The following is a 13,253-nucleotide window of genomic DNA, read 5'->3' as shown; positions in this document are numbered from 1 at the left end:
AAGTTTAATCCTAAACCAAATAGGATTGATCTCAACCATTAATTGATGATTGATTCAATCAAGAGAAAAGAAAAGGAAAAATAAAAAGGAAAAAGGAAAAACTCTTGGATGATTTTATTTTTTGTAAAAGGTTTTTCCTTATTTGCCTTGGTCAAGTAATATAAAAGAAGGGGTGAGGGGGCTTCATGAGATACAACTCTTATTCTTTTGCTTGGGTGATCTCTTGGTGTGGCCAGCCCTCTCCCTTCTTCCTCTCCCTTTGCTCTCTTCTCCTTGGTGGTGGTGGTGGCCGGATTTTAGAAGAAGGAGGAAGCTTTTGGGTGGTGTTCATCTTGGAGGATCGTCGCCCACACGACGTCCAAGGCGAGGCGAGGAATACGGCAGAAGATCTTGAGGTCATTAGCATACAAAGAGAAGGTATAATTAGCAATTGTTTTCCACATCATGCTAGTTTTACTCTTTGTAAGAATTCTAAATACAAGAGGCAATTAGATCTAGTTTTTCGAAATAGTTTTTCGAGTTTGTGTTTTCTTCTTTTTCGAACTTGTGATTCAATTGTTCCTTTTGGTTAACCTAGAGTTATTTAAGGAAATAAATATTAGCTTTCCTTAAAAGGTTTTGCCTAGGCGGTGGTGGTTGCTCCCATATCCAAGAAGGTCATGTGCCTCGCCATGCAGTCCTGGAAGCCAATTTTGGAAATTAATATTTATGGAATTAATAACCTAGGTAGATTTAAATCAATAGTGTTAAGTTCCTCTTGCGATTCAAATCTAAACCATTAAGAACAGATAGGTTAAATTTGGAATCAATGATGTTAAGTTCCATCTGCGATTCCTTATTTAACTTCTAAAGAACACAATAGGTTATTTAAGGAAAGGTTCGACACTTGTACAAAAATTTTTGTACAGTGGAACCGGTACGTTTTCCTAGGTTTAACCAACAGGGCCCACCGAGCATGGGTCAAGGGCGGAGACAATAGCTAGCATGGATTTTAAAGTCAAGGAGGTCAACGCTAGAGAACCAACGGGCTCACCAAAAATGGGTCCAGTAAAAGTAGACGTTAACTGCTAATCAGGCTCGAAGTGTCCAACTGGCTAACAAGTTCATCAAAGCAGATCGCTCGTTTGGCCAGGATCACTACAGCAAGAACATCAGATTCTCATTACTGCTCGAAGGAACGCTAAGGCGACCAGAACTCCTGTCCGGTTGGACGCAAAACAATCTACTGGACCGAGGTACTATAGAGAAGAGCTGCGGAGATTGACTGGGCAGGGATCTCGACCGAGCGGCTCCCCCGCTCGACCAAACAGTGGGACCCCTCCCATATCTTGTAATATCCCTCTTGGAGATAATGTCGCTAACAATTAGGCAAGGTCAATAGGCAAATTGCATAACGGAAGCTTCTACTGTCATGTCAGAGATTTACATGCTTTGTTGAGATATAGTGTCAGAGACACTTTTCTGACATGTCTTTTCATAGGACGGTTTGGAAAACGTGTTCGCACCTCGAGGAGTGTGCACGTCACCTACTATATCACTATATCACTATATAAAGGGGGGTCCATGCACCAGCAGAGATATGTGTTATATGTTATTTGCGCTTGTACTTTCACTGCTACTACGTTGCTCCGCCTTCTTTATACTATTCTGGTGATTGACTTGAACATCGGAGGGCCAGCACTGAGGACCTCTTCCCTGGCCTGACACTGACATTCTGTGTATTGCAAATCGGAGCGGAGTCTTCACGAGGTCAACAGAGGAGCCACATACCCAGCCAGCCTTCTTCATGATTTTCGGATAGGATCACTAGTCAAGTATCCGGTCAACCTTGACCTATTTGACTCTTCTGGTCAACCTTTGACCGTCAATATCCCATATGGATAATTGCACCTACAATCTCCATACATTGTCAAACATCAAGACTCAGACTTGAGTCAATTCAAAGTTAGTCAATTTGATTAATCTTGACCCAAGAAAAATTATACCAACACATTAATTTTTATTTAGGTTAATTTGATTGTGTTTAAGTTTATTAGTGAATTTTAACTAAAACTTTTTGATATCGTCGTCAGTGAATTTTAACCAAACTCATAGTCACTAATGATCTTAAATTTATCAAATTTGATTCAAATCAAAATTATTATATTTATCAAACACTATTATATTCTTGAGACTCTCATTAGTATAATTGTATCCTTGTTTTTTTTTTATTTCATTTCATATTTTAATTTGTTGTGAGATTTTAAAATTTTTTAAAGAGAAATAATATTTTAAAAATTCATTATGACGTAACTCATTTTTTGAAATTTTAAATGTGCTTTTATGTAATTTAATAAATATGAAAATCATTAACTTTTTTTTTTTAATTTTAAATGTGCTTCAATGGCTAATGTGTATTAGATAAACACACATAGGAAGAAGTATTTTTAAAAAGAAATGTGTAATCTAATAAATGTGAAAGTGAGTGATTTAGATATTAATAAAAATCGAATAAGTGATCGAGTAAAACGCGTGACAAATGAGATCCATTGAAATTTAACTGTTTGCACAATCTGACAAACGAATACTCAAAGAAATAGAGTGCTTAATTTTACATTATTAATATGACACAAATCAAAATCAAGTAATTATCATCCGTTCAGTAGCTGATCCACACTACAATAGGAATTCTTCGCACCAACTTAAATTCAGTGTTACAAAAATTAAAGAATCCAAAAGTAAATTTACGAACTTGGATCCACAAATTTACAGGTAAACATGCTGATACCACTGTCATATATTTTCTATGTACAGATTGAGGGGTACAAAATAGTTCTGCGCAATGTCGTAGTTTCTTTAGTTTCTTTGTTGTACAGGTGTTACAAAGTTCGTTGAGCTTCTTGCTATCTTTGTCGAGGATGGGGTTGGTCTAGAGAAGAACTGCTCGAGTGAGAAGATGATTCTACGCTTTCAGGCATCTCCACTTGTGTAGGGAGTAGTTTGAGGAAGCTACCTTGAATATGTGGACTTGGAATTGATGTTGAATCCATGTCTATGCAACCAACGCATCAACCAAATTGTTATCCAAATAAATTAATTTGGAAAACAAAAAAGAGGAAAAAAATCATTACCAAACAAGGATTTAATTGTTGGCTTCTTTGACTTATTACTCTTTTTCTTCAGCTCAGCTGTACAAAAACGATTAGGAAGTTATAGATTATACGTAAAACAATCCATGAAATCGTATAAGATCTTACTGCTCTGTCTAATAAAATTAGACAAGCAACTAAATGAGAAAGAGGACCAACCGAGGCCTGGAACTTGATGGTCATTTACGATTTCAAAATTTTTATAAGTATAGCCCACAAAGTTGACATCCTTTGACGGAAGCATCTGTATAATGAGAAGGAATACAATGAGTATCACAATTAAACTTCAACAAAATATAGTCAAACTATTATCATATTAGCAAGATAACAATGATAAGTTAAGCTACAGGTAAATGGTATAGTTCATAGACACAGCACCAAAGAGACCAACATGAAGCACTAGACTTCCATGACAATAAATTTATCAAAAATAATATTGTTGATTCAAAGAAAAAAGTTGGGATCTTTTTAGAGGCTCCAACCCAAGTAAAATTGAAAAATAAAACTAAACGAATGGGTAACAAATATTCACTCGTCTAAGATGATTCAACAATTTTAGAAATAAATTGTCTCTGATTTGCAAATACAAAATCCTACCAAACTATATATATATATATATATATATATATATAGAGAGAGAGAGAGAGAGAGAGAGAGTATCAAATAAGAAGTTATAACCCATGGACACCTAGAATAGAAATAAGAAGTTATAAACCTTTGACATTGAGAATAGGACAATTAGAAAATTTAATTACAAATTCAAAGTGCAAATTTGAAATTGATTCCCTATTTGCATCATTCTCCTCCACTAAGGAAACTAGAATTCGCATCATTCTCCTCCACTGAGGAAACTAGACTTCTAACGAGTTGTCAACTTCTTTTATTGGGTTGTTGTTTCTAAGCATACGGAACAATAGCTTCACTAACTCTGTTTAACAATGTTTTTTTCATTATCTTTCCACTTTGTACGTCCCATCTAGTAAGAAATTGATTTGTTTCATGTCTTTTTTGTCATCACTTCTAACAAATAAGAAAATTTTTGAGCTTATATGGGGCAAAGATGATGTTCACATCAGCATAATATTTGCAAGGCGTGAAAGTAGTAACATTGATAGAATTTGCAAAAAGAGAGCACTCATGACAAAGTCAATAGATTCATGTTCGAATGCTTTCAACAAATTAACATATTCTCCAACTTGAAAATTGAGCTTTTGGTTTGATAGATAGAAACAAATAACGAAACTAATTCAGTTAATTGATAAACATTAAAGTCACAGGTAACAATAACACGAAATATATCAATAAAGCCTTAATTGATTTTCAAATTTTTAGGTTGATGCTTTGCACTTCTAGTTCATGATGTTCGTTTTGTTCAATTTTCTCTTGGCTTCTTGTATCATGCAAAAGTTATAATTTATTAGCCTAAATCCAACATCATGTTTATGAATTTTTGAAAGGGGTCAAATGAATGAGAGGTTCTAAATTTATATCTGTTGGTTCATCTAAGATGTCACTGGAGGACTCTTATAAAATGTTATCATAGTTTTGTCTAAAGTTGCATTAACAAGTGGTTCATCGTGTTGTTACGAAGCTCTTCTAAAATGCCATTAGAGAAATTTGCTTGGATTGAGTTACCAAAAGATGATTTTTTAACTGAACTCTTTATTTTCAATTAAAGTTTTTTGATTGTGAGTGAACTAGATGTTAGCTCTGAGTTTGATTCACTTAAGGAAGATTAATTTATATTAACATACTTATTATCTCTTAAAATGTGGGACATACTTTTTCATCAATTTTTGTTTTATTTCAAGCTAATATATGATGGATTCTGCTCATCATGTAATAATGATTCTCGATACTTCGCCAAAATTCTTTGTAAATCCTATAAGTTTGTTGTTAGCAAATTGTGTTCCTTCAGGGGCAACTTATATGAGTCATAATAGTTTTCAATGTCATCTAACCAATTTAGAATCTATTAAAGTTTGATCATCCATCAAAACTAAGTCTATCATGTCCAAGCCTACATCAATTATGATTTTTAGGAAATAATTTGATTATTTTCTAGATATGGATAATTGGATTATGTGCGAGTGTGCATGTCATTCATGGAGTTCTAAGTGTAAAAATAATTATTTGGATGGTTCGTTCTGAGAACCTTAGATTGCCCATGCATCATTTATGTGCTAACTTTTATTCTGAAAAAAAATTGTAATAATAAACCATAAACTACCTTTCTCCACGGGCCAGACTTTGAAGAAGTTTGAACTGGCACTGATGTCTGCATCAAGATATAATGACACATGTCATTTGAAGTATGCAAAAGGGATAAACTGATATATGCTTTTCAAATAAATGATGTCGTGTTTTTGTTGTTACATTTAGCATAATTTAAGAGTCAAATAAGCAACCTGGTACAAGAACTACCCCTCTTTTTCCAAAAACATCTAAGCAAATCTATCTGCTGGGCATAGATTCTTGATCCTGTCCGAGTGCTGAGTCAATAGACATTGGAAATGTGGCGCTCCTGTTGACTGGTCGAAGACTCCAAAGACGTAGATCCTTTGCCGCCGTGAACCTGCAAACACAATGCTGAGCCTAGGAGGGGTTCTCCGGCGATGGCCCTCCGACGCTCAAGTTAAATTTCCGACAGAAAGAAGTAGAGCGAAGAAAGAATGAGAATTGTAGCTACAGTAAAGATGTAAGCCTACCTCCATCGAAGTCTGGGGGTCCTTATATAGGGCGTCCCATGGGCGCGTTCACGCTTCCCTAGGCGTGTACGCTCCTTAAAGTATACCTGGGATGGACGTGTCAGAAAAGCATGTCCGACACCTTACCCTAATAGCACGAGCATATCTCTGATATGACAGTGGAAGTTTCCACAGTACGATTCTCTATCTGACCATGTCGCCAGTCATACCTCTTGTCGGCAACACTAGTTCCTAAGAAGATCTCACTACCTGCTCCCTCTGTCCCCTATCGGGCGTAGCGGAGGAACCGCTCGGCTGGCCCCTGTCCTAGGCCGACCGGGGGCCACGTCGGCTGACGCCTTCCAGGCAGATGCCCGCTCGACCGGATACCGTGTCTACTGTCAGCCAAGCGAGATGGCCGCTCGGCCCCCGGTTCTTCCCGCTTTGCTTTATGAGCGTCGGAAACTCAACGTCAGGCCGAGCTGTCGAGTTGCGGGTCGGCTAATCCTGCTGATCAAGAAGGTAACCCGCTCGATCGAACGTCTGTCGGGTGTTGACCACTTTAACCTTCCATCGGACGGCCCCCTCTTCTTACCACCGGATCAATTCTCAATACTGATTTCTTGGTCATTGGCATCTAAGTTAAGAGTTGCAGTGCTTTTTTTTTTGTTAACAAACAAGAAAAAAAGCCCTAAACTTCAAAGAGTACTCCACCATTTAGAGGTTGTTAAGGTTAACGACACAAGTTTCCAAGCGTAGATTTTTCATGAAAAGTTGTAGTGAAGAAGCAAAGGTGAGAAATATCAGAAAACAAAGGTAAGGACCGCCAAAGAAATTGGAGAAATTAACAAAAACTTAAAGCAGGCAAGCATCAGAATACTACAAGATACATTGGAAAAAATAATTACAACGTCTTAGACCAAAGTAAAGTTTTCCTATTTCATACGAATTAACACTAAGGAACTCAATGCCTTGCACAAATTAGAGTTTCCCTATTGCATATGCATTAACACTAAGGAACTCAGAATTGTTTGAGATTGTCATACCTCCTCAAACTTCTCAAAATTCTGAGTATCCAGCTCATCATTAAAGTCCGGCTTAAAAGCAGCTTCCATTTGGTACAGTCTCTCCCATTGGATGCCTCTAAACCATTGGTGTGCCTGCAACTGACGATCTCATAACAAATTCTGCATACATTTTATGAACTTGCAGCCAAAAACATCTCAAGTACACAGACCTTTATTTCATGGGCACCTTTTGTACCAAGTCTATGCTCTACATTACAGAGAAGTCTGCTTACAAGATCTTTAGCTTCTGCAGAAAGTTTTGCCTCGTCAGGGAACTTTAAGTGGCTTCTCCAATTTACAATCTGCAAGTCAGAAGTGAGCAACTATGACAAACGCTAAAGTGACAATGCTTCTTATCATTTTTTTGGGGGGGTGGTGGTGGTGGTTGGGAGAGGGAGGAGGGAGGGGCAGGAGAGGGAGAGAGAGAGAGAGAGAGATTATGACTTTGCCCATCCACTACAAACCCACACAGATACGGCTACTAAATATCTAACTGGGATAGCCATGCCATTATGTCTACAGCAACCACCACATGTTACAATATGTACCATTCCACCCATGTTGCAAAACTGAAACACCAAGTTGCATATCATCGGGATTGAGTTTAATGCTCACATCTAACCCCACTAGCTACAATTTTAACCCGCACTCGGACTCACCTGCAACAATTCATAGCTAATTCATAGAATGAATAATATTTATTCTTATAAATGCAAACTGAAAAAAAAAAAAAAAACTTTTTCCAGTGGATGACACTTTAGCAATGATTTTTAGATGCTGAATTCTAAAGAAGAGCAGCATGCTGAATTCTAGATGACCAAATCATCATATTCTATATGAGTAGTGTGCTAGAACTTAAATATGAATCACATCACGAGCAACACACCGATTCTTGATGAGCAGCACACCAAATTATGGATGAGTATTGTATCGTTACTTTGAAGGGGAGCTGAGCAACGGTAAAGTTGTTACTTTGTGATCAAAAGGTCACGGTTTCGAATCATAGAAACAATCTCTTGTAAAAAATAGGATAAGATTGCGTACAATGAATCCTTTTCCGGGACCCCGCATAGCAGGAGCTTCGTGCACCGGACTGCCCTTTTATTGTATCGTTACTCTAAACGAGCAGGACTTGATCAGAATGGCATGAGTATAATACGACCAGAATGCATAGCCAGAATAGTACAACCTAAATGTGGCTAGGGAGAAGATTGGCATGGGTATTGTAATATGGGAACTACAGCATCGACTGTGTTATAAATAGGTAAGTCCTCAACTTCCCTTTCATTGATCTGCCCGATCTCAGTATGCCCCTATTTGGAATAGGAGGGATATATTGGGATCTTTTTTACTTCAACTTATACTTTCTAATTGATCCATCATTCCAACCAAACAATTGAAGGATGGAGATGGCAATCCATCCATCCACTTAACCATTCATCCTTCCACTTATTCATCCAAATGAACAGATCTAAAGCATGCAAAATTAGTAAGCTTCTTGTTCCTCATATATCCTATTTTGTGTTACTAGTATTTACTTATGTCTACCTAACCTCCATTGAACACAATAGAAACCATATCAAGCTAATGAAGCTACGATTTTTTTAATCCAAACAGACACAGTGATAGATTTAGGTGGTCAAAAAAGGTTTTTAAAAACTTATGAATTTACCTCTCCAAATGCCCCCTCCCAATAATAGTCAAAAGTTCAAAGTCATCCGACCCATTTTATGTCTTTGAAGGCGCATATATTCTGTTTCTTTTGTCTCTAAATTCTTCAAAATGTTATTTTGCACTTCCTCAGGAACTTCTGAATCAGCAAGCTTCCTCTCCAACATCCAGCGTCTGAAATTGTCATTGAATTAAATGGAAAAGAATATGAGGTGAATAAAATCCACATTCAAGGTAAATACTTATATGTAAAATTAGTTTCATAATCAGAAGGCATATGCAGCCATGGTCATGGTTTCATATTCGTGTCCAATAAAAACTAGAAAGGAACCTTCAAGACACAAGCAACACATGATAAGTGTATCCCAACTATTTAAAGTCAGCAATATGGATCTTGTTTCACCATTGAGCTATATGTAGGACCATCTAATTTACTTAGTTTTCTTTCAATTACGATAACAGGATTTATTTTCTCTCTTACATAAAAGCAAAAATGGATTAACTAATACAGCCAATGGTCAAGTAGAGAAACAGTAAAGGCATCTGTTCAACCACTTGCCAGTTGACTATACTCAAATATACCAGCTCAAAAAACCTTTTTAATTGAAAAAAACTATCATGTTGTTTTTCTTTTAGCTAGTGATGTGCATAAATTATATATGTATTTACGTATACTTTAATGCACATCTATTTGTATTTCATGAGCATAATTTATATTTATTGCACCTTATTTTATTATTATATTATATTTCCATTCTATTTGTTCAGAGATGTACTCTTTGCACGTCATTTGGAGAAAAATGGAACAAAGAAGCACATTGGAGCAAATATAGAGAAGACCTGCAACTTGGTCGTACCCCCTGGCATAGCCGTGCGCCAACCCAAGGGCAGGTCGTGCCCCATAGGCACGGTCGTGTTCCCCTTACAGTGTTGATTCAGTGGCTGGCCATGTCAAATGGCATGGTCATGCCCCCTCACCCGTGGCCACTCATGTCATGGTCGTGCCAATTAGAACAATCGTGTCTCTCCACCCGAGGCCATTCACGCCACGGTCATGCCTCAAGGCACGGTCGTGTGGCGGAGAACCGTGTCGCGCGTAAACGGGGATGTGTTGAATCTAGGCAGACTGCAAACTAATTTTGAAACGGCTATAACTTTACGCTCGATTAGAGTTACAAGCTGTTCTTTATACAAAAATGTAACTAACTTCAAGATCTACAATTTTACTTTAGGTTCAACAAAGAGAAATCGTGGTTTAGCCGTGCTAAAAGGAACGGCAAGGCCGCCCATCCTCGGTTGCGTCACACCCTCCGCCCAGATTATAGACCAAACTTTGAACCATCATAACTTTCGACTAGATTGGAGTCACGGCTCGATCCAACTATCAAAATGTAGATAATTTCAAGGACTACAACTTTGATCTAGAGTGAAATACGAGAAAACCAGGTTTAAAGGGTAAAAAACTCATTTTACCGAACCCCTGTAATCTTGGTTAATCTGGGCAGTTGTAAGAGGTATAAAAGAGTCAAAAACCTCATTCTTTGACTCATCTTTGGCTTGGGGCTCTGCCTTCATTCCTTGGAGAAGGATTCTCCCCCTTGAGGAAGCCCTAGATCTTCCATCTTCATTGATCCGTCCACCTCCGAAGCAAAGATTGCAAGTAAGAAGACCAACAATGCATAGATAAGCATTCCTCTCTTCTATATCTTGTGTTTTGGATTATAGGATGCTTAATTTCTTGTCTCTTATTTGTAAATCCTTTGTAGATTTTTTCGATCTAGGACGTAAGAATTAACTATGATGTGACGTGATATATGAACTATGTATTTGGACATTTTCTTATTCGATGAAATGTTTATTTCATCTTCTATGTGTGTTATGTCTTCTATGTGTTTGATGAAATGTGTGAATGATGTAAACATATAGATGTGTATTGATTGCTCACCTCGTAGAAGGGATACTCTAGATTGTATGATCAAAGGGCCCCAATGACAAGGATATCTCTTTAACCGGACATCTAGGGTATCGCCTTGAAAGGGAGGATGATTCTCCACAAGGAAGCATCTAATTACGATTAATGGGTTCTCTATAATCCTATGTTAATAAGTGTCTTGTGCAATCTAGTAATTGTATGACCGGGGGCCCTAGTGATAAGGGCACCCCTTTAACCGGACTTGCTAAGCTACCTCTTCTACTTAGTGGCATCGGATACCACTAGGGGTAGCACTCTGACATGACCATCGCGGGGTGTGTTAGTATTTAGTTAGACTTCAAACCGAACTCCTAGAATCATTCCCCCAATTACTATTTCCCTCTCTTTACTCTCTTTTCCCTCGCTCACTTGCGCTCTCTCTTTCCCCCTCTCTCTCCTCTCAATCTCTCTTCTTGGCGTTTGTGAACCATATTTCGATTGTCTAGATAATTCGTTGTACTAAGTTAACTAGTGCTTAATCAATAGTCCATGTGGGATCGATATGTTATTACTTGGCAACAACCATGAACTTGTGGATTGTACACATCAAGTTTTTGGAGACATTGTCAGAGACTATTTTCGATTAACATTAGTTTATTAGCATATGAGTCACTCTAGATATTTTTCTTTTTCTTTCCTTTTTGAATTTTCTTTCTTGTTTTTCATTATGCACTTCTCTTCTTGTTTTTAAATTATGTATGTATTTTTAAAATCAATATAAAAATTGGTCAAGTGTCTTGATTATTTTATATCTCCTATATTCATGTGCTATGTGATGATTACTCACTGTATATCTTGTGAATTTAGTGTCATTCTTTCAGGTGAGACCGGTAATTTTCTTTAGTCATGGATTGGTATTCTTGACAACCTGGAGGCTTAAATGCAAAAAATAATTCGGATGACGAGCAAATGTCGAACATCTACAACGTATGTGGTAGTCTAACCCATCCGAGTGTCATGTGCCACATCTTCCGAAATGAAGTTGGCCCTTCCACAGCACCAGTTGATGATACTTGTAAGGTTTGTGGTAGCTCATCCTATCCAGCTGCTATATGTCACTTCTTTCAAAAAGCTGTTAGTGTTGGTGCAGCGGGGTCGACAAGAGGGGAGGGGTGAATTGCTCGCAAAAAGAAAATACCCTCCTCGTTCTTTTCAACTCGCAAATAGCAACAATAAAATAAAAACAAAATAACAGAAAGAAAAGAAAGAAGACTCAGTGTTTGACTTGGTTACAACCTAGGTGGTTGTTAATCCAAGGTGGTTGAACAGCTCTACTAGAATCGTCTCCTTCACTGTAGGCGGAGAAGCCTTTTTACACACTAAGAAAGCTCAGATGTTGCTAGCAATTGAATACAGAGTTGAATGATTAATTTCGTAGCTCCAATGGCCTTTATATAGCTCATGAAAATCCTATTTCGAGTCTTGAGGGCACCTCAAAGGGGTTGAGGGCGCCTCCAAGGGAATGACCGGATAAAACTTTATCCGATTACAAACGACCAAATTGACTCAGTTGAGGGCGCCTCCAAGTGCATTGAGGGCGCCCTCACTCTGGTGAGGGCGGAGGCACCTCAACAGTTGTTGAGGATGCCTCCAGCTACTCTTCCAACCCTTTTTTATCTTCTTTTCAACTTCGGAAGTTCCGATAGCTTGGGTGATTGCGACCAACTGAAATAGAGCTCACCCGAACCCAATTTCCGGCCTTCTCCTCGAGCAGGCTTCTTCCCTGGCTTCTTGTCCCTCGAACGTCGTGCACATTCTTTTCATCCACCGGTGTACTCTTCCGCAGCTCTTTCGTCCTATGGACGCACTGAGCCTGTCAGCTCCCTTCCCATGTCGTCTTTCTCGTTAGTTGCGTCTTCCGCTCGACTTCATGCGCTCCTAAGCTCCTGCACACTTAGACACAGGAATCAAAACCAAACAGGACCTAACCTAACTTGGTTGATCACATCAAAACATCCACGAGGTCTAACAATCTCTCCCTTTTTTATGTGAATCAACCCAAGTTCAAGTTAGAGTTAAAAACAGACAAGTAGTAATTTAAAGAAATTATTAAACTAACATGTTAAGCATAAGGATTGCAATAATAGAATTTGCAACATTAAAATAAAAAAATTTAAAAAATTTGAACTCCCCCTATACTTGTACCTATCTCTCCCTCTTTGATCACAGCAAAAACCGGGGTAGAAAATTTTCAAAATAAATTCTAAGTTAAATTTTTTTAAAAAAAAACAAGTTTTAAAATAAGTTTCTAAGAAAAAAAATTAAGTTTTAAAATAAATCATTTTCAAAATAATTTCTAAGTTTAACAAATATTTTTGAGAAATTTCCAAAAATGTTTAAAAAACTTGTTAAAGCATTATCTAATTTCTATTTTCATGCTTCATCGGTAAGTCAATTAAACATTTTATTTCAACATTTTGGCTTCCAAACAGTGGAGAGACACTAGGCCTTCTTGGTTATTGGAGCAATAACCACTTTTTTAGACAAAGTCTAGTAAAAAATTAACTATTTAATTTTTCTTGCTGAAAGTTTTCTAAATTGCTTAGCAGTTTGTCAATTAAACATTTAATTCGATAATTGGCTTCCAGACTATGACGAGGCACTAGGCCTTCTTGGTTATTGGATCATCAACCACTTCTAGACAAAGCCTTTTAAGGAATTTAAATATTCAATTTCTTCTGAAAGCCTTAGCTTAAAGAAAATTTAATTTAGAAAAGATTTTGGAACC

At 37.5% G+C, this 13,253-nt stretch overlaps 1 protein-coding gene across 1 annotated transcript; it reads right to left on the bottom strand.

The window, feature by feature from the left end:
- Positions 1-2,709: 2,709 nt before the first annotated feature.
- On the bottom strand, positions 2,710-7,314 carry LOC121979827. Its single transcript, XM_042531822.1, has 6 exons — positions 7,053-7,314; positions 6,862-6,975; positions 5,359-5,406; positions 3,288-3,372; positions 3,111-3,167; positions 2,710-3,031 (listed from the first exon to the last, which is right to left on the bottom strand). Exons 2-6 carry the CDS (start codon positions 6,928-6,930, stop codon positions 2,883-2,885), a joined length of 408 nt encoding a protein of 135 aa, XP_042387756.1. The 5' UTR covers positions 6,931-6,975; positions 7,053-7,314; the 3' UTR covers positions 2,710-2,882.
- Positions 7,315-13,253: the final 5,939 nt, after the last annotated feature.

Source organism: Zingiber officinale, chromosome 1B (assembly GCF_018446385.1).
Source record: "Zingiber officinale cultivar Zhangliang chromosome 1B, Zo_v1.1, whole genome shotgun sequence".
NCBI lineage: Eukaryota > Viridiplantae > Streptophyta > Magnoliopsida > Zingiberales > Zingiberaceae > Zingiber > Zingiber officinale.
Note: the sequence above shows the minus strand (reverse complement) of the source record. Positions and strands in the feature narration are given on the sequence as shown.